Source organism: Anthonomus grandis, chromosome 4 (assembly GCF_022605725.1).
Source record: "Anthonomus grandis grandis chromosome 4, icAntGran1.3, whole genome shotgun sequence".
Taxonomy (NCBI): domain Eukaryota; kingdom Metazoa; phylum Arthropoda; class Insecta; order Coleoptera; family Curculionidae; genus Anthonomus; species Anthonomus grandis.
Genome location: NC_065549.1, coordinates 31,504,500 through 31,527,145, shown reverse-complemented (window position 1 = coordinate 31,527,145; position 22,646 = coordinate 31,504,500). Strand labels below are relative to the sequence as shown.

Genomic DNA, 22,646 nt, shown 5'->3' with positions numbered 1-22,646 from the left:
GGAGAAGTTGCTAATTTTCAGAACAAACAGTTTAAGCATGATCTAAATTTTTCATTTCGATTAGCCAAAGTTGAGGAAATTTTTAAAATAGTCTTAAGCCTAAAATCAAATGCACACGGTTGTGATTCAATATCAGCGTTAATGTTGTAACACTGTATTCCAAAGCTATCTCCACATATTACGCATATTATAAACTGTTGCCTAGAAGCTGGGTATTTCCCGGGTATGTGGAAAATTTCTCTCTTAACACCTAAAATTAATAATCCAACTAATTTCAGCGACCTTAGACCAATTTCAATGATCCCGGTCATCGCTAAAGTTTTGGAAAAGTTTATACAGCCGCAAATTTATGACTTTCTCACCTCCAATAATATTATTCCGCATAAGCAATCTGGGTTTAGAAAACAACATAGCACGACATCTGTCTTACTAAACGTTACCCAAAAGATAATTTCTGCAATGGATAAAGGTGACTCCACAGCACTTATAATGCTTGATTTTTCCGAAGCATTTAACACCTTGGATCATCATTTGCTTTTGGCAAAATTGGCTTATTATGGCTTTGATAATGTTTCCCAAATGTTTTTTAAATCCTACTTATCCAACAGAAGGCAAATGGTGGTCTTGGAAGATCAGACTTTTTCAAATATCAAATATATAATATCTGGAGTACCTCAGGGATCTGTTTTGGGACCTCTCTTATTTCTGATGTATGTTTCTGATTTGTTTAAAGTTGTAAAATACTGCCAGATCCAGGGGTTCGCGGATGATATGCAAATTTATCATTCTTTTAAAGCTGAATCTGTATTGGAGGCATCAAATAAACGACGATCTTTCTAGAATTCCCTTCTTTTCCTCTCAAAATAATTTAAAACTCAATCCTTCAAAGTGTTGTGTTATGTGCTTTACTTCTAATAACAAAAAAAGATTTGCATTGGACGGTTTAAAGCTTTTTGTGGGAGGTAATCAGCTAAGTATGGTTAAATGTGCAAAAAATCTTGGATTGCTTTTGGATGATGAATTGCGCTTTAAGTTAAGGTAAGGAAAAAATTGTGTGAGTCTTTAGTATTACCTATTATGAATTACTGCAATATTGTTTATTTTCCATGTTTAGACAAAATCACTGCGTACCGTTTGCAAATCAATGCTACAGATTTATTTATGGACTGAGAAAGTATGATAGAGTCTCTGCAAGGCTATGTGAACTTGGTTGGCTGCGCGTGGAAAATCTGTTCTCTTTGCAATTGGCGGTTTTTGTGCTTAGACTGCTAGCGTCGTCTACTCCTCCCTACCTCCGCAAAAAACTTACTTTTCGGAAAAATTTACATGAAACAAATCTGAGATTTATAAATAAGTTGTCAATTCCTAGATATCGATCAGCCTTCTTTCGTCGTAGCTTTCTGTATAATGCTGTGACAATTTACAATGACCTTGTTCCGAATCCTATAAAAAAATGTCAGTAGCGGGTTTCAAGAAAAAACTAAAGCTGCATTTTTTAACACAACAGAATAGCTAAATTGTCAGTAGGTATTTCTTACTTTATAATTTTTTGATTTTTATGGACCAATGGGTGTATATCTGTTTATTTTTATATTAATATTAGTGTTACCATTACAAATGTTAATTTTTTTCTTTCTGTTGTGCTATCTAAAATAATTTTGCTTACATTTTTTTAAATAGGTTAAGTAGATTAGCCTTTGGCTAGACTTCGCCTATGTACACTATTGAAAAGTATTTCTGCGATGTAATATATTTACATATATTACGATACATTTATGCGATGTAACGGGCCCACACCATAATCGATCCTCCTCCATGCTTTACTGTTCAAGTTCAAACGTTGACCAGGGGAGTGTCTTACAAACTGGATTTTTTTAACTTAAAAGAGGTTTTTTCGCTGGTCGACGTGCAAATACTTTCTCTCAGACTAATCGTCTTCTTACCGTTCTAGAATACACAATGCACACTTCTAAAGTGGTTAGTTCACATTGAATTTCACGGGAAGATATGAGTGGGTTACTGGTGCTTATTTGCTTCATTTTGCGTACACCCTTTTGATTCATAGGAATTTAAATAATTATTTTGTCAGTGCAGAAGATTTTTTTTAATGGGCAATATATTTACATGTTTGTACAAAGAACCTAATAAGAATTCATATTTCTAACTAGTTAACATCTAATCAGATTTATTGATGTTTTATAAAAAATTATTTTGTCTATCTTCTTTTGACCAACACTGTATGTGGAAATGGTAGCGTTCTGCTATCATTCTTTGGAAAATTGGAAGTCGAATATTTTTAACTTATTTACACAAGAGGTATAGGGAATTTTTTTATAAATTATGTCTTTAAAGTTTTTACTACTGCCTTTTAGCTTTTGGTTGAGACTTTTGTTGGTAAGTTGAGATGTGAAATTTTAAAAATCTCGAAAATCACAATTTCATAAGATTTTTTTTATTAACTTTGATCAATATTTTATATGTTCGGTTTTTGAGTGAACTCAAATAAATACAATGATTGGCACAAAAAACTGAGCATTTAATATTTTGATATAATTTATTTCTAATTTTTTTTTTAAATGTTTTGTAATGTCTTCTTCGAATAATTTATACACCAATAGAACAACACATTTTAAATAATTTCTAATAATCATACGTTTATTTGAACTAAAAGAACTAGGTTTAATAAAAAATCTACACCTAAATCTATAAAATCAATACCTAAGATGGGATTCAATGAGGCCATGATAAGCATTCTTAGTCACTGCAAAGTCAAGAAAATTGGCAATTACGCTAATGCCGTAACAATTGGACGATATTTTTTTGCAAACTAAAAAACTTGGTCTTCAAATTTTAAATTAATATCAATTGTCAAACCCAGAAATTTGGTTAAACTAGAAGGATTAATTACGTTTTCATTGAAAACTGATGCCTGATGCAAAGGTTGCATTTGAAAGTAAGAATTTTGGTTTTAGAGGTGTTAAATACTAGCTTGTTACTGTCACACGACTGTTTTATACAAGTTAAAAATAAAATAAACTCTGTTTTATAGGGTGCAATTTTGTTAGATGCTCAAAATGTTTTCCATTTTGGGCTAAACAAAAATAATATTTTTTAAACTCATTTGTAGCATTCTGAAAGCCATTCCTTGGAATAGATGCACACTTTGTAATAAATCCGTTGCCAAAGATAATCAAGTACTTTACGCTGAACTGTTTTTTGTTTTTTTCTTGTTTACTGATCAATATTCAATTTAAGTCAAGTGAAATAATATTTTTTTTAATACCATAAAAAAGTTTGTTTACTAAGTTGGAATGCAGGTTTTAGGTCGTAAATATTTGGACCTAGTTTAAAAAAATATTTTACATTTGTGTTCTTTTTTTCTTCTGACTTTTCACCGATTCACCCAACATATATTCATGATTTCCAAAATCGTTGTGCCTTAAGGACTGCTTCATTATTTAATGAAATAAATCCTGAAAAAAATTTAGAATTAGTTGTCTCACGTAAGTGGATTCTTCAATTTAAAGAAACAGGATCGGTGGAAAGCAAAAAAAGAGTTCAGGGTAGACCCCTTGATGAAGCGGGTAGTATTAGGACATTTTGCGATAAATCCTACATTGTCTTTGCGCCAACCTTCAGCGATAACAGAAATTTGTCATGAATCTATACGATAGGTACTTAAAATAAATCATTTCCATCCATACAAAATGCAAATTCTTCAGGAATTGATGATCCTGACCGCAGAATTTTGCTAGAGAATGGCAGAAAAATTACGTATTGTTCCTGAGTTGCTAAAAAATATATGTTTTAGCAACAAATAAACGGTTTTTTCAAATGCTTTTGTAAATAAACACAACTGTAGATATTAGAGTGAAACCAATCCGCATCTTTTTAGGAAAGGACACAGAATCCAGAAAAAATCAATGTGTGGGCGGGAATATGGGGTGATACTATTGTCGGGACTCCCCTCAACTTTTTTCTCTGGGGACCCTTAAAAACTGTTGTGTTTAAAACGCAACTAACTTCAGCAACGGATTATTACACACTGTGCATCTATTCCAAGAGGCACATTCATTCATTTTGTTAATCCCAAAATGGAATGCATTTGAGCATATAATTAAATAAGATAACGCTTTGTAAAAACAAGGTTTATTTATTTAACTTATACTCTTCTTTCACCTTGTATAAAATTTAAAAAAATTGTGAAAAATTCTTGTGCCGGTGAATACTACTTCAAAAGACCTTTAATTAAGTGTATCACAAAAGGGGTGGTGCCATTTAAAATTTTGGAGTTAGGGTGTATCGGGCCTGTACATTTTATAGAAAAAATTTATTATTTGCTCTAATATTCTGTTGCAAAATTTCTGATAAAATTAAATATAATAACTATAATTAGGTGTAATTATTTCCCTAGTTCGTTGGTTTTTTATTCCATCTTGAAAACGAACAACCTGCCACCAACGCCTGCATATTGTACATATTTTTTACGAAAAACATACCATTTATCTGCGTTTTACTTAGAGTTTTATACCTCTAAAAAAATACTCATTATATCAAGCTATTTAAGCTAAATTTTAGTATTGGAGTGTACTGTTCATTTGTCATACTATTAATTAAATTATAATAGAAACTAGAATAGCAACTGCCTTAGAATAATAATTAGTAAAGAATCTCATACCTAATTGTAACTCAATGTAGATTATCAACATAATTATATGCGCTGGCACTTGACCGTCCGCTAAGCGTTCTTGCCAGATTTGCTTCACTAGATGACCCGCCTGCTCAAGCTGACCTCGGATAGTTTTGGCGACTGCAAGGTTGTACTGCATTACAGAATAGGCACTTGCCAAGTTATTTGGGAACCATTCTAAAAATAAAATGCTATTTCGTGACTTATTTTAAATAGTCCTATAGTTAGAACGTCTGGTGTGACACTCAAATTACTAGACAGTTTTACCATTAACCAAAACTCTTTATTTTTACTCTCGACACGTGTTTCGCTAACGATGTTAGCATCGGGAGAAGATTAAAACTAAACTACTTACAAATGGCCTTATATACTAATGATGTAACTAATAGAGCGGAAAATGCTATGAAGCATGGCCGAACAAATCTTAAACACTAGCTAAACTATACAATTGACTATAAGGGATTGGACCTCTATCCCTGGCAAGAATGTTTTTTTGAGTTTGGAATATTGCTAAACTTTCGTATGCATCTAATTTTCGATTGTTCTTTATCTTTTGGGTTTCCTAAAAGATTTCATAACTTTGATAGACCATTCTTAGATCTAACCTTATCAAAGCCTCTCGTTAAGATAGTATCGTATGGTATTGTAACAAAAAATTTGTTTATTTTCATCTTTTTAAAATGTGGTAAAGTTTTTAAGATTAATTTTAAACCTATGTCTTCTAATCAGCTTATCAATAATCTTATCGTTATAATTATTGACCCTAGCAATTGTTTTAATTGTTGTTGTTTCTTTATTAAATCCGGTATTACTTAGAGGAAATGAGACCAAACGATGTACCAAGAAATACATGCTAGCCATTTTATATTGAAAACAATGGTAAGAGTCATTAGTAAAAAAAAGTATTTGTTTCTTTTCTATAAATATCAAATTCTTTGTTTTTCTTATCAAACCATCTCTTGGTTTTCCCAATGAAGATTAAAAACTTAAATGAAAACTAGAAATAGATTAAACGAACAGCCAAGGTTATATAAAAACCCAGAAATTTAAAAAATAACAAACAGACTAAGTAAAAAAATAAAAAATGAATTTTTTGATTTTAGAAATAAAAGAATGTATTTTTTATTGATTTTAGAGAAATGAAAGGTGGAATATTTTTTTTAAAGAATTAAACGTGAGTTATGAAAACCATAGAAACTACTTGAGAGTCTCAAAGATACTGAGATGTAATACAAAAACGGAGTTCCCGCCCATAAAACAGAAGATGGAAGTTTAGCGTACACAAACTTAGAAAAAGTCGAGGTTTTTAACATCACTAGGGACACAATTTAACCTCAATAATTTACCTGAAAATGATACATTAAATACAAAAGTAAAAAATGCATACAAGAATAAAGGCTCTTGAGTCCGCCCTGCCGTCTGCTAACACTGCGGTACAGGCCAGTACTGCAGTCGAAGCCCCCCCTACCGCCCTGGAAACGCCTGCTGAGTCCATCGAGATGGCCGAGCCTCCAGCACAGGAGCCCAGCTCCTGCCCTGTGGCTCCAGCAGGCATCCATGACGAAGACGACGGGTTCCAACCTGTCGTCAGCAGGAGGAAAAGGAGGAAGACCTCGGACCCGGAGACGGTCCCAAGGAAGACTTCCACCATGTCCCAGGGAACAACCATGCCCACGAAACAACCTACCCAGGTTTCTTCCACTTTCAGAGCTGGGTTCAGGAACACTCCACCTGAGCCCAAAATTGAGCCCGCTCCACCACCAACGAAGTCCAAGATCCCTCCAATTGTCATACGAGAGAAGCAGAGCTACGAGGAGGTATCTGCTGCCCTCCAAGCTATAGGAGTAAATCAAGTCCGCGTCGTCAACACACGTGACGGCGTAAAAATCCATCCACAGTCGATAGAGATGATGAAAAACAAGTGCAGTTTCACTCCTTTTCCTTACCAGAGGACAGGAAACTTTACATCGTCCTCCGAGGACCGCTCGAGCACTGGCCAGCCGAGAGTATCCTGGAGGACTTAAAGAAACTGGGATTCCACTTACACTCCGCAGCCCGGTACTACAATAGGCACATACAGCCCACGCCACTAGTCCTCGTCCAGCTCCCGAGAGAGGAGAAATCTATCTTCTCAATCACGGAGCATCAAAATCAGGGTGGAAGCCCAGAGAAACAAATCCAGAAGGATTCAGTGCCACAGGTAACAACTCCACGGGCACGCCCGGGCCAGGTGTACAGCATCCTTCAAATGCGTGATGTGTGGCCAACCTCACGCAACCGCTGACTGTACAAAACCAAGAGACCAGCCAGCCACATGCGCAAACTGCGGAGGTCCGCACACAGCAAACTACCTAGGATGCCCCAGAAACCCCAAACAAATCCTGAAGGCCAAAGCGGCCAGACGGGATCGCCTATTCACCTGGGGCACCCCCGCGAAACACGTATCGAGAGTAAAAATAAAGAGTTTTCGTTACAGTGTTAAACTGTCTCGTAATTTATTTTAAAATTAAATTAAATTTTTTTTCAGAAAAAGTAAAAAAATTAAACATAAATTGATATGAAAATGTAATAATAAAAAGTAAATAAAAAAAAAACTTACTAAAAGGAGGATTATTTTTTACATCAGCTTCATCATCGGTGGAAGCCGAGCTCTCAAATTCAAATCCAACATTTTTAACATTTTCCGGGTTTAAATGTTCAACCGCTTCTGGAATTTTATCCGATAACACTAAACACTCCGCAGCATAGAGATGCCCCAAAAGCCTACAACATAAATCAATTTAGTTGTATTCAATGTGGTATTTTCTCAACATCTGATTTTAGTAATTTTACGGCGGGTTAATTATATTATCGAACTGAACAGACTAAAAATCTTTAGGTTTACTCAAGTCTTTGCTATATGTAGTTTTTTTAACACATCAATGTTTTTCAAGCATTAAATTTTGGAAGAAATATTTTCAAATTTGTTCAACAAAATGTTTAATATAAAAGTCTAATAAATTATTTACTTACTTGTGTACTCCAGATATTTTTTCTTGTTGTAAAAGCTCTGTCGCATGATTCAGACCGTTAATATAATCTCCTAAACATAAGGATACGTATGCTGTTGCTATCAGTATGCCATTTTTCAAATTCTAGAAAAATACATAAAATATACTAATCCCATATTTACCACTATTGTGACGTTGATTTTTCTTTTTGTATGAAAATGTTGTTGGCATGTAAAGGATTTTTTTTTGTTTTGATATATTGGGTGTGCCAAATTCGAGAGTGATGATTGGGATATCGGAAAAGATACAAGAGCAGTTAAATGTAGGCCAAAGCTGCGCAATTTGATCCTTTAACAAATGCTGTTATATAAAAATTTCGCAAGATATGACGCAAAGTTTAGGCATTTCTAAAATATTTTTCTGATACCTACACAAACTATTTGAAAAAACCCTAACGGCAATTATGCCAAGACTTGCATATAAATATGATAAAAGTGGGAACTACAGAGCCATTTACGGTCGCTTTGCAATGGATACTAGTAGAGAGACAAAGTTTTCCAGGAACAGTTTAACAAATGGGTATCAAAACTTTTTAATCTGACTGATATTACTCTTACTGTATTACTAAAAGACGTTTTGTAAATAAGCGTATATTTCAGAAACAAAAACAAGAACACTAATTGACATTTTTTCAAATTTTAATAATATAACGTGTCTAGGTGATTTTAACATTGATATATCTAAATTAAATTACAGTCATGCAACTCAGCTTATTTCTTTGTGTGAAACTTTCGATTTGAAGCAACTTATAACCGAGCATACTCGTATGACCAACAACACTAGTTCAATTATAGATCTTATTTTTACAAATCATGTTGGCATTTTGAAATCTGGCATAATAAGCTCTACATTTTCTGACCATTTTGGCGTTTTTTGTGAATTTAATGTGACGGAGTCTATTGTACAACCGCACGTTGTATCTTATAGATCCTTAAAAGATATAAACCTAAACAACTTTCAAGAGGATTTGGAGGCTGTTCCATTTCATTTAATATATGAATTCGAATCCATAGATGATAAGATACATTTTTTAAACAATAATTTACTCAAATTATTCGACAAGCATGCTCCTATTAAAACTATAGTTGTTCGAAAAAAAAAAGATTCTCCGTGGCTGACGGATAATATTAAACTATTGCAAAAATTAAGAAATAAGGCATTAAAGGATTTTAAAACAACTAAACTGCCAGCTAAATGGAATTATTACAAACAGCTTAGAAACTATACAACAACAGCGATTAGAGCGGAAAAAAGGGCTTTTTATAGTGATAAATTTGAGAATTGTACATACAAGGACAAGTGGCGTGAACTAAGAAAAATATTGCCATCAAAGCAGAAGCAAATTCCTAAATCTTTTGTAAATACCAACAATTTTAATTCATATTTTATAGATAGTACAAGAGTGACAAATATTGATAATTGTGATGAGTTAATTAATTTTTATGATCAGAATGCATTACCAACCTTAAATAAGTTTTCTTTTCATCCCACTGACTATAATACTATTTCTGCAATTATATTACGTATTAAGTCTAAAGCATTCGGGGTGGATAATCTTAATATTACGTTAATTCAACTATGCTGTCCTTTTATTATACCATTTATTTTACATATTGTTAACGAGTGTATTAATAAAAACTACTTTCCCAAATGCTGGAAAGAAGCCTTTGTGTTGCCATTGCCGAAAGTGCATAATCCAACTGATTTTAGTCAATTTAGGTCTATTAGTATTTTACCAACGTTTTCAAAAATTCTCGAACGCATTCTAGACTCTCAAATTCGTAGTTTTCTTAATAATAATGATATTTTACCACCTAAGCAATCTGGATTTAGAACAAATTATAGTTGTACTTCGGCTATGGCGGACGTTATTGATGACGTAATTCGGGCTAGAGATGAGGGTAAGATTTCTGCTCTGGTGTTGTTGGATTATACTAAAGCTTTTGATTTCGTTAGCCACTCAATTTTAAAGTCTTTGTTTCATTATATTGGCTTTTCTGATGCTGCTATTAATTTAATTGCCTCTTATTTAAATAATAGGATTCAACGTGTTAAAATAGATAACGACATATCTGATCCTTTGGAAGTTGAAAGTGGTGTGCCTCAGGGTAGTATTTTAGGACCCTTGTTTTTTATCATTTACACGTCTAGATTTTATTTTCAATTAAAGCATTGTGCCCATCATTTTTACGCAGACGACACGCAGTTATATTATTCATTTTTACCAGGAGATTTTAAAATGGCTGAGTTTAAAATTAATCAAGATTTACAAGCTATTTGTGATGTTTCTTCAAAGCATTTATTAAAATTAAATCCTTCGAAGTCATCTATAATGTTCATAGGTAATCGAACTAATGTAAATAATATTTTAAATGGTATAAACATTAAATTGGGGGACGAAAGAATTCCAGTTGTTGACAAATGTAAGAGTTTGGGCCTTATAGTAGATAATAATATTCGTTTTAAACATCACGTGTCTAATATTCTTAAAAAGGCATATCTTGCTTTGAAATTAATTTATTTGCATAGACACTATTTAAGTAAAGATATTAAGAAGCTTTTATGTGATTCATTGGTCCTTTCACAATGTAATTACTGTGATGTAGTGTATGGCTGGTGTCTTGATTATGAGGATAGGGGTAGACTGCAAAAGCTCCAAAACTCTTGCATTCGACTAATATTTGGCATTCGTAGGAGAAACCGCATTTCCCATAAACTTCACGAACTTGGATGGCTTAATATGCATAATCGAAGAATTGCTCATTCTTTAACATTTTTTTATAAAATTTTAATATATCGTAGTCCGCCCTATCTCTATCAAAAAATAACTTTTAGAAATGATGTACACCATTTAAATTTAAGAAGAAATACTATTCTCATTCCGAGACATAAAACACAGTTATTTAAACGATCATTTTCTTACAATTTTGCTTATCAAATAAATTCTTTAAATTTGGATCCGGACCAATTATTAATTTCTTGTAATACTTTTCGTAGGAGGATGATTGTAAATCTAATGAATCAGCAGGGTATATAATTTAAGTTCTTTTTTTTTAACTTTTTGAATGGTTGTTTTCTTAAGTAATTTATTGCAATTTTTGGTATTGGGATCATTTTATTTATTTATTTATTGTCTGCAATAATTTTTCTATTTTTTGTTATTTAACAAAAAATTTAATCTGTTTTTTGGGTATTTGCAGTGTGTATTGTTTTGTTTTGTTTTGCTTGATGTTAAACTGTCAAATTTAGAATTTAGAACTCTTATGTAGTATTATGTAGGTTTATTAGGTATAGGATTAAAGAAAAAGCTGTATTTAATCAGTTATTAGTTAAGCGTTACTGTTAATGAGCGTTACTGAAATTACCATTTTTTTTTTAATGAAGTGTGGGGCCACAATGTTAAAGACCAGAATCTGCCATGGCAGAATTCTGAATTTGTAGGCCTTTTATTTGCGTAAATTTATTGCTAGATTTTGTAAACTTGTATTTTTTTTGTTTCTTCTATGCAAATAAAAAATATTTATTATTATTATTATTATTATTATAAGAAATGTGAAGGAATGCCTTACTTCTAGCCGAATCTATGTTCTTCTGGCTTAAGATAAAGCTTTTGCAGAGCTTTTTGATTTAGAATTGCTCTTAATAGAAATATAGTTAAAAACTCGGTTGTTTCTTAGACATTCGTTGTATCTAAATTTGGGCCTTCAGTTCAACTTTCAGCATTCTGACAGACTTTTAGTGTCTGAACACACTTTGGTAGACTGCGAATGAATTCTAAAATCAACCCAAGGGTCTAACCCAAACTTGGTGAAAGCCGACATTACTTTGAAAGTTAATAAATATTTAAACTCCATAAAATTCTCTCACGACCTACTCCGGCAGGATGATTCTTTCAATCATAACAAGAAACTTAAAGATCTAAAATATAAAAAAACGACCTTATTTTAACTAGGGCTGATAAGGGGAATTGTATTGTGATCCGACTATTACCATAAAACTAATGAATTTTTAAACTCTGATTAATTTAAAATTTTATCTAATAACCTAACCTCTAGGTACGTTCATCATATTAAACAACTATTTAAAATTTGTAGTTCAACTTTTAAACATTTTTCTATGCAACCTTATAAACTAATTCCCATGAACCCCGTCACTTCTCTACTTTATTGCCTTCCTAAGAGTCATAAAAAGAACTATCCTATAAGGCCCGTAGTTTCTTATACAGAGTGTTTCAAAATTCACTACATATATTTTAACGGCGTATTCCTGAGGTCAAAATAAGACTTTTTTTTCCGATAAACATGGGTCCTAAAATGCACCCCCTTCAAGCTACAGCCATCGCAAGAAGTGTAAAAAAAATCGATTTTTTAAAACTGTGTCTACAGTTTTGCATCAAACTTAACGAAAATTGGAATACCCCCGTTATTTTAGGCGGTCTATTTACTTTTTATCTTAGAAAAGGCGTAAAACTAATTTTAAACGGGGTCTAAGGGTAAACTGAGGAAGTGCACACTTTTGACGGCCAAAATTTTTGAAAAATTAAGCTGCACCAGGATATGGGCCATACAAAAATCTAAATTTTATGTCTCTTGCATTTTTTTGATAATACGAATAGTTTTTGAGAAAATCACCGATTAATAAAAGGCTACCAATAACGTAATAATTAATATTTAAACAGATAATATTAAGTAGTAGGCTGTGACTATTTGTTTTAGGACATTTTTTAAGCGGCACGACATTTAACAATAAATAGGTAGACTGGTTTTGCTATTGTTGAAACTTTGTTATTGAGGTTTTTTCAATAAATTGATGAACAATTATTTACATTAAAAAATGACGGTTTATAAAAATACAAAAATTGGTTGAAAAATTATTTAACATTTATTAACATAATAATTAATTATTTTTTAAATTAACAATAAACTTCTGAGTAACAAATATTTTTTTTAATAAAAAGTGCTCGAAATGCGCACCCCCCGCTGCAATACAAGCCTCCATTCGTCTTCTCATAGATTGTCTTACTCGCTCTAACATTCCGGGAGTATTTCTTATTGTTTCAAAGGCATCAATAATTCTTTGCCTTAGGACCTCGAGCGAAGGCACTTGACCAGGATTATAGACGAGGCTTTTTACATATCCCCAGAAAAAAAAATCCAGAGGATTGCAGTCCGGCGAGCGTGGAGGCCATGGTATTGGGCCTGCTCTACCAATCCATCTCTCGGGAAACACAAAGCTCAAATAGCCACGCACTGTTATACGGAAATGAGGGGGGGCACCGTCATGCATAAACCACTATATTCGCTCGCACATTTAAAGTTACATTGTCTAGTAAACCATTTAAATGGTGCTGTAGAAAGTCTAAATAAGTGTCGCCAACTAAAATTCTAGGAAAAAAGAAAGGACCAATTAACTCATCTCCCACTAAACCTGCCCATACATTAAGGCTAAAGTGCTCCTGGTGGTGAGATTGCCTAATTTCGTGCGGATTCTCTGCTGCCCAAACATGCACATTGTGAAAATTCACCACCCCTTCCCGCGAAAAATGAGCTTCGTCTGTGAATAGAATACTTGATAAAAAATTATTATCCCTCGCGCATCTCTGAAGTAACCACCTTGCAAACTGTAAGCGCCTTGGGAAATCTTGAGGTAGCAAAGCTTCAACACTTTGAATATGGTATGGATACAAGCTATTTAGGTGCAAAACCCACCAGACAGTTGCATGAGAAACATCCAAATTCCGAGTTATTTGTCGGGTGCTTAGGCCAGGATCGTCGTCGATGGCATTCAAAATTTGCTCCTCTGTCACTGAGTTTCGTGCTTGTTGCGGTCTGCCTGCATTGTTCCTGGGGGTCCGAAAACTACCGTATTCCCTAAGATGCCGATGTGACTCTGAAAATGTTCATACATTCGGGAGTCGGCGATTAGGAAACCTTAATTGATACAATCTTTGAGCTTCATACACGTTACCATCAGCAAGACCATAAACAAAATGGATGTCTGCAAGATGTTCGAATGAATAACGTTCATTTTCCATTTTAGCAATGTTAGCGTTTAGAAATAAAACATGGGAATAAAAACTACACTTTCAATCTAAAACGGGAAGTAAACTACCGGAATTAAACAAAGTCAACAATGACAGTAAATTTATTTTACACCAAATGTCAAGCAAGTTAAAAAATGTCTACAATAAATACTCACAGCCTACTACTAAAACTCAACCCTATGTTTGGGTCGTCTTGTGCGACATACTTTTACGGCTACAAAATTGCGGAAAAAATCAATCAGAAACCGATTGACTGTTGAACACCTTTTCGCACTGCTGAAAGTTGCTTCGTCACGAACCTGCTTTCAAAAATATTATGGAAAAATCAAAAACAATTTTATATGTCTCACACGTCTACCATGGCATGGCCTTCGAATAAAAGTTAAAATAAATATTATTTAAGGTAAAAGGTAATTTGTAACATTTGTGGGTAATACTATAATATTTTTATAATATTTTGGTTCAAATCTTTAACACAAAATGCATTTTTTTTAATAAGTTTGGCCCTCCTCTAAAATACCTGAAACTTTGTGGCCCTTCATTAAAAAAGTTAGTCTACCACTGGCGTAATGAGTAAAGGTATAACGCGTCGATTTGTCGATCCGCGTTTTAAAGAAATTGGACTAACGAATCGCATTAACGCATGAGGTTTGCCAGGAAATGGCGCTAGATTTTGTTTATCCAATTAAGAGCATTATAGGACACGGTCGGTGGCAGCATCCCGCGATTTATTATTTAATGCTTTTAAAATATTTAAGCTTTCGATAATTGTAATTTTTGTAATTTGTAATTTATTAATGAAAAGATTTTCAAGGAGAATTAAAATCGATTAAAAATTTGATGCAGTTTTTCATTCTTATGAAAACTGGCAATGAGATCAAGTGTCGGAAACGTCGGATCTAATTTGCATATCTAACACTCGATTGAACTAAAAACTGATCTGAAACTTCACCTTGCAAAAATACAGTTATGATGACTCAACCTTTAATATATACCCCACCATGAATATACCGGGTGTCTTAGGAAAGTGATTCGCCCCCAACTTTTTTAATTTTTAAGTTAAAAAAATTAAATTTGGTACGTGGGTGTAGCACCCAAATTGGGGTTGGCTGACGTATTTATTTGTTTTCTGTTACTTCACAAATGACCCTTAACTTTCTTATTTTAAATAGGATTCCCCAATTTTTTTGACATATTTCAATGCCATGAATAATTTAAAATCGTTAATTTTACATCAAGAATACTACAAAAATATAATTGACTCTTTTGTTTTTCACAGCTTTCCTAGATGCGTCTAAAGTATGCAAAATCGTATTTTCAGCTATAACTCTTTTTTTTCAAATGGAACCAGGGTGGCTCATTACCATTATTAAAAAGTGTATTTTTTACAAATAATTTGATACCAGACAATCGATATTTGGTAGATCTAATAAGTCTGAATTTTCAAAAAAAAACAGTTTAATGCCGCATACCTATCTAGTTTTTCCCAATTAAAAAACCCAAAGATTGCTGTGAATTAATAAAATATGTGTTTTTATTTTAAACAGAATTTGTAGCGACTTTTTAGCATTTAGTAGCATTTGCGTAACATCTATTAAAAATCCAAGATTTACGATAAATTGGACTCTCACCCTTACCGTCTAATTATTAACGATAAATTGAAGAGCTTTTGAAGTGTTTTTTGTGGATATTTCTAATACAATAGTAAATTGGCCTTGTATTTGATCAAGTTATCATTGTTACGAATTGTCACGGCAATCTGTCAGTTTCTGATATAATTCGAGTTATTCAGATATTTCTCACTGTAATTATAAAATATCATTGTTGTATTATTAATTATAATTATTATTATCTTAATCGCGTTTATTGTATTGTTATTTATTGTTCGGTTATTCTAGTTTATTGTTCTTATCTAGTTTAGTAGTTTTTATAGTTTATTTTTATTCGTTATTATTCTAATAATCATGCAAAGCTATACCAGATCGAAGAAAATACACTTTTTAACTATGGTAATGAGCCACCCTAGTTCCATTTGAAAAAATTGAGTTAGAGCCGAAAATACGATTTTGCAAACTTTAGACGCATCTAGGAAAGCTGTGAAAAACAAAAGAGAGGCAATTATATTTTTCTAGGACTACTTGATCTAAAATTAACGATGTTAAATTATTCATGGCACTCTTAGATTGAAATGTAAAAAATTAAATAATTTAAAGGTTAGATGTCAAAAGTTGACATATGGGGTGTCTTTTTTCTAAGATTGTAATTTCCCATTAAATTATGTTAAAAAAGTTGGGAGTCCCATTTAAAATAAGAAAGTTAGGATTATTTCCGGTTAAACCGGAAGTGACAGAAAACAACTGTGAAATGTGATGTGAAAATCTGATTATGATTTTCTTAAATTCTATGCTAACTAGTTTCCTAATTAATTGTATTGATTATTTTACGTCCACTTAAACTTGCCTATTTCTCACTAATTTTTTCACATAATGTTTCTTACCTGAATTTCATCCGAAGCCACAGGACTGGAAGGGGCCACAGTTGGACTGGGTGGAGGTGCAGGAGGTGTCACTCCGGGAACCAAAAAGAGCGGTTCCGGAGGAGTTTCTCCCACATTCTCCGGAATTAAAAGTTTTGCATTTTTAAGGCAAAGAGAAGCAAATTCTAATGTAGGAACTGGAATAGCGTACGATTGGCTCTCCGCACTAAAATATTAATACATAAATTTTCATAAATAAACACTAGTGGCCAACTAATTAGAAACGATTTAAAACGAAAATTATTGGCTAAAAGTAGCGTCCTTAGTAAGTAGCGTAACTAGCGTAGATGGAGTTTAGGACAGGTTTAGGACCAAGAAACCAAAAACTACCTTTTTTGAAAAGGGTTTTGACGTTTAAAGACGTAAGTCTTTTTCAGGGCTGCAATTAAGAAACAGAATAATTTTTTTTAAGCACGTAACTGAATATTAATTTTAAACATCAAAATAATAGACATAAATTGCTTTTTTTATATTATCAGAAATAAAAAAAATATTTTTTACTTAATTTACAGGCAATATAAATGGACAAAAATAATAAATAAATAAAATATAATACAACATTAAAATCACAATATCTATAAAGCAGACAAACTAAAGATTTCATAAAAACTTAGAACATTGAAAGGCCTTTCAACGTTCAAAATTTATCAAAATAAATTTTTAAAAGATTTTAGATAACCCCATAGATAAAAATCAAATGGGGTTAAATCTGGCGACCTTCCTGGCTATTCAGTTTAATCCCCCCTTCCAATCCATCTATTTAGAAAAATGTTGGTAAAGTAATCTCGTACTGTTCGCGAATAGTGTAAGGGGACGCCATTCTGCTGGAACCATATCGAATCTGCCGGTATAAATGGGTTTTCACAATTTGGATAAAGTGCAATTGAACTAGGTACCATCTGATTTTGAAGCAACTCTAAATATTTTTTAGAGGTAAGTGCGCCCTCAATAAATTGGGAACCACAATTGACGTGCCCACAATTCCTGCCCATACGTTTAACTTCTTGGGAAATTGTGTGTGACTTTTCATACTCCAGTGTGGATTTTCTGGTGCCCAATAACGAAAATTTTGCCTATTTACAGACCCATTTAAAAAAACTTGCCTCGTCGGAAAAAACAATTTCCATTACATTTATTCATCATTATTTCGCCAAACTCTATTCTGCGAATCATTTTCAATAAGCTCCGGAATTAAATGAATTTTATATGGATGCCATTTATTCCTATGCAAATATTTTAGAACACATGATTTACTAACCGACTGATCTGCAGCAACTTGTAGAGTTGATTTATGTGGATTTTCTTGTATATCGAGCAAAATATTTACTTGTCGGTTTTCTGGAAGCGTGGGACGGTTCAGGTCATATTTGTCTCTAACATGACCAAAATCTCTAAACTTTTTTTCAATTTTGCTTACTACCGAACGTGTAATAAGGCTCTCCGGGTACTTATTGTTAAACAGATCGCAAACTTCGACCTGTGTACGAGTCTTGTTGCCATATCTTACCATCATCAAAATTTCAATTCTTTGTTTTTCAGTTAAACGCGCCATACATTTAAACTTTGCAACTGCACTTGACACTTACTGACATTTACGTAAAGTAATACACTGTTTCCATGCGATTACAAGGTCACAAGGTGTCAACAATCAAATATACCTGTTAAAAAAATATGAAAAAAAACATTGTCCTATGGTTGGAACCTTTGGTGTGATGCTCAAATTACGAGACAGTTTTACCACTAACCAAAACTCTTTATTTTTACGCTCGATACGTTTCAGTTTAGTTTTAATCTTCTCCCGAAGATGCTAACATCATTAGCGAAACACATGTCGAGAGTAAAAATAAAGAGTTTTGGTCAGTAGTAAAACTGTCTCGTAATTTATGAAAAAACATGTTTGAATATTCTCAAATGACCCAAACAGTTGCAAATTTATTAATAATGTTAGTATTAGGTATAAGACATGGTATACAAAATATACTTAAAATTCTATGCAGAATTCAAAAATCGAATAAAAAATAGGTGTTTCCATTTAAAAAATTAAAGTTGTTGGTCGTTGCTTATTTTTGGTTCACCTTGTATACATGAATTTATCATCAAAAAATCACGTGTCCGAGCTTTTTTTTTCGAACACACCTCTGGATTTTAAGTGAATTTGTTTCAACTTGCGCGTCCTCACTGTATAATTTGCTTCATTATGTGCTAATCCTGTCCCCAAAATAAACAAAACAATATACCAATTTATAGATTTTACATATGTTATGAGTTATTTTGAATCATTGTTTTGTTGATGTAATAGTATTATATGATTATATAATATGTTCAGACCCTGTGTGTCTGTCCTGCAATTAATGATGTTGTTAAGGGCAAAGTTTACTGAATAAAATACAAGTTGCTTCACTCGGCTCCACGTGCCGAATTACCTATTCACCGCCCCTCACTTCATTTGCCGGGCGACGCTCCTACAATCGAATCTGTTGGGTTATACAGCGAGTAGAGTTTAAATCCTTTTGATGTGCGAGCGTTTTATTACTAGTTGTACCGGGTGGACTCAGTGGACTGGCAAATTATTATAATCTATTATATTAAAATGTCGACTTATTATTCGGTAGACAGTTGTTTTACAAAGCGTGGAAGTGGTTTAATGTTTTTTAGATGTCCGAAAAATGAAAATAGGTAAGTACATTAGAATTAGTTGTTTATTAAATTTATGATTGCATTCCTAGTTACTTTATGATCTGGTTCCTGTTTCTTTTTTTAAATTAATATAAAAAATGGATTATAGGTGCCAACTCTGGAAAGGTATTTTGGGATTTACTGGCGAACATAGATATGCCGGAACAATGTAATAAAAGGGTTAATATCTGTAGCTTGCATTTTTCGGAGAACAGTTTTATGTCCCCTTCAAATCAACGTCTTAGACCCGACGCAATTCCTACATTGTTACTTATAATGGCAATATGTATTATAGAAGATACCTATTAATATTTGCAATTTTTTGGTGTATAGGGAAATCAGTATTATTTACAAATTTACGTACTATTTTTCCAGGCACAGATAATTCTAACATCATTGCAAGTCACACATTATGGAAGGAATTTAGTGATGCTTCTGTACAAACTGACACTTCGATGCAGGTTAATGTTTCTGTCCAGACGGATGTATGTAATAATACAGGTAAGTGAAAGAATCGGCACTGTGGACTTTTTTATAATATGCAAAACATTTACACTTGCACTATACTCAAATGTTTTACTTAAAGTACAATAAAAATTAAGAGAAACCTAGTAATTTAATAATGAATACGACGCTACCCCTATAATAGTTTTTTAGCTCCTGAGTAAAAAAATCTATATTTTTTGTTAGATTTTATTATTTCAGTTTGGGTAAAGTTCAATAAATTCCAAAAAACATTACCTTAAATTTTTTTAAATTATTTTGATCTTGTTTTAAGTTAAATTTTAATTGTTGTATTAAAACAGGTATCGCATATCTAAAATAAATTTTACTTTCAAGACAAGTTCTGTCAAACGTCAATGAAGATTTTGGCAATGACTCCAAGAAAAATTCAATTAAGAAAAGAAATTAAAACTCTGGAAAAGGAAGGCTCTCACGCAAAAAGATCCCTGGAAGTAGGAGTTACTTTGGACGATGTTCCAAAATTCCTAGATGACAACTACCCAGCAGATTCTTGTGCATTCCTTAAGAGTCAGCTGTCTCTTCTGAACAAGTCTCCTTGGGGAAGCAGGTACACAAATGAATATAAACAATTTGCTATGAGTTTATACCTTGTTGGACCAAAAGCCTATAAAAAAAAAGTCATCCGTGTGTCGTTTGCCGTCAAAGTCCACGCTTCAACGTTTCACAAAAAACTGGCCAATAAATCCAGGATTTAATGATTTTATTTTTCGATTAACAGAATTGAAATCGCGTTTTTTAAATGACAAAGCAAAATACTGTTTTTTATGTATAGATGAGAATGAATGAATCTCGAGCGATGTTGCCAAGGAATTAAAACAAATAAACGCTTTAAATTATTGAGTCTAAGGGTGTATTTTGTGTTTAGAGTGTGTTTTATCAGTTTTTTGTTGTTTTCGTACTTTTTTGGAGAAAATTAATGCCAAAATAAACGATCATGGTGCATTCTTGTGTAGTAAAGAGAGTAGAGCATTAAAATCCAAATTTCATCGGTAAGTTTATTTGTTTACGTTTAAACAGCAAAAGACTTTTGTATTTTTACCACCAGCGTCGTCACATGAAAAATATTACGGTTAATTAATTATATAATGACATTTTTCGCCTCTATTTAAAATTGCACAAGAGCGACGAAAACAACACGTATAGATATAGAAAATTATTTGTACACTACACAATCCTTTCTCCATCCTTTTCTCTCTCACTACTAATTTTAAAACAATAAAATTCTACATTATTGGGCTGGTTATGCATGAAACATTACGTTTATTACTTATATTGTCTTTGGTAATGCTATTATTAGTCTGACGAAATAACAAAAACGTCAAAAAGTGTAGTAATCAATCATATAAAATTCAAACATGTCATTACTTAGTAGTTATGTCTATCTTTAGTTGTTACGTTTAGTAACAGTAATATTAGTATGCATGTATTAGTAGTAGTATGCATTTTTTCACACAAACTTTTGACTTTGATTTAAAAATAAATCCTAATGAAACCAGTCGTACCAAAACAACCTTTAATAAGATACCTAAGTACCTAATTATTAACAAAAAAAATTAAACCATTTAGTTCTTGAATTAGGTAAACTTTGATAATGTAATATTTATTTAGTTTGGTGGTTATAAAAACAAATAATTTATAGTATTATCAATTTACATATTTTTCCCAAGTAGGTACATTAAATAATAATTTTATTCCAGATAATAAAGTTATTATAAAATCGTGCTCCGTCTTCCCCTACTATTCGAATTAGACGAAACTCGTAAAATAATAGGTACCTTTTACCAGATTTCCCCTTTACGTTTTTTGCTAGTTCCCCGTCGGCGAGGAGCTCGGCGGCCTGTCTTTGAGATCAAAAGATAAAACGTTTTTCGCCGAGTGAAGCAACTTGTATTTTATTCAGTAAACTTTGATTAAGGGTAATGTGTATCATTTCACTTAAATTTCTTTTAAGGAACTGACTCACGATCAAAGATGGATTCGTTTGAAAAATCAAAAAAATGATTTGTAGCAAAATGATACTGTGCTAATGCTGTTTTTTCTGACTTATTACGATAGATGTCTTTACAATCATAAGAATGCTGGTATATGCGTTTTTTTTTTAATTCTGTCTGGTTTGTCCAATATAGCATTTATCACACCCTAAACTAAAAAATTATTAAAGATTTCAATTCTTTAAAATAAATTAAAACCAACTCTATTTCAGAAGTGTATAGAGCAATAAACTGGGGAATTCCGTTCTGTTTGGCTACATTTCGTGGTAGTTCATAGGCGCAGGTACTTATAATATTTATGAATTTAATTTTCACGGAATAAATGCCTTTATTTTGAAAGAGATTAAATACTAAATAAATACTTTTAATCCTTTTGTATAGGTACCTATCTTTTAACGCTTTGTAACATGCAAAAATGGGGTCAGGTAATATATACAGACTATAAATACTTTTAAATCATATTTTAAACGTTAGTAGTCACTGCTACGCTGTAGTGTAATCACAATATTATTATCCCAATATTTAAAAAATGGAGGTATTCAGTCCAACGAAAAGATGTACTAAAAATTCTCCACTATCGCTGAGTGAAAAAGTTATTATTTTAAATGTACATGATTGCATAAAACACGATTACCCTAGTTTTACTGTGCAAGAAATTGTTGAAAAATTTTCTCGAATGAGTGGAATTGGAAAGTCCACCATTTTCAAATTGTTGCGGGAAAGAAAAGTAGCAGGTCACATGGAATCTCCCAAGCAAAAGCCAGGACGACCTACAAAAGTCCTTGATGAAAATGCTAGATGAGATAAAGAAAAGTTCACTCTTTTTATTCTAAAAAGGAAATACCCACCCTAGACAAAATTTTAATGGAGCTTGGCCGAGATGACAGTATTCCGTTGATAAATAGAAAACTTTTATGGAAAACTTTAAAAAATATGGATTTTGCCTGGGAAAAGCATAACCGCAAAGCACTTTTACTGGAGAGCGACGAAATTGTTTGTTGGAGACGACAATACTTGAGAAGTATCAAGCAGTACCGCAGGGAGCAAAAGAAAGTTTTTTATCTTGATGAGACGTGGATTAACGAAGGTTATATAGTCCAAAAAATGTGGCAAGACAAAAATATAACCAGTGCTC

At 32.6% G+C, this 22,646-nt stretch overlaps 1 protein-coding gene across 2 annotated transcripts in view; it reads right to left on the bottom strand.

The window, feature by feature from the left end:
* The window catches only part of LOC126735318 (CCR4-NOT transcription complex subunit 10), a 68,324-nt gene that overhangs the window by 3,152 nt on the left and 42,526 nt on the right, over positions 1-22,646 (bottom strand). For both annotated transcript variants that reach the window (XM_050439273.1, XM_050439272.1), the window contains 4 exons: positions 16,281-16,485; positions 7,703-7,824; positions 7,290-7,453; positions 4,679-4,867 (listed from right to left, as the gene is read on the bottom strand). In XM_050439273.1, coding sequence (XP_050295230.1) covers positions 4,679-4,867; positions 7,290-7,453; positions 7,703-7,824; positions 16,281-16,485 — 680 coding nt within the window. The remainder of the gene's footprint in view (positions 1-4,678; positions 4,868-7,289; positions 7,454-7,702; positions 7,825-16,280; positions 16,486-22,646) is intronic.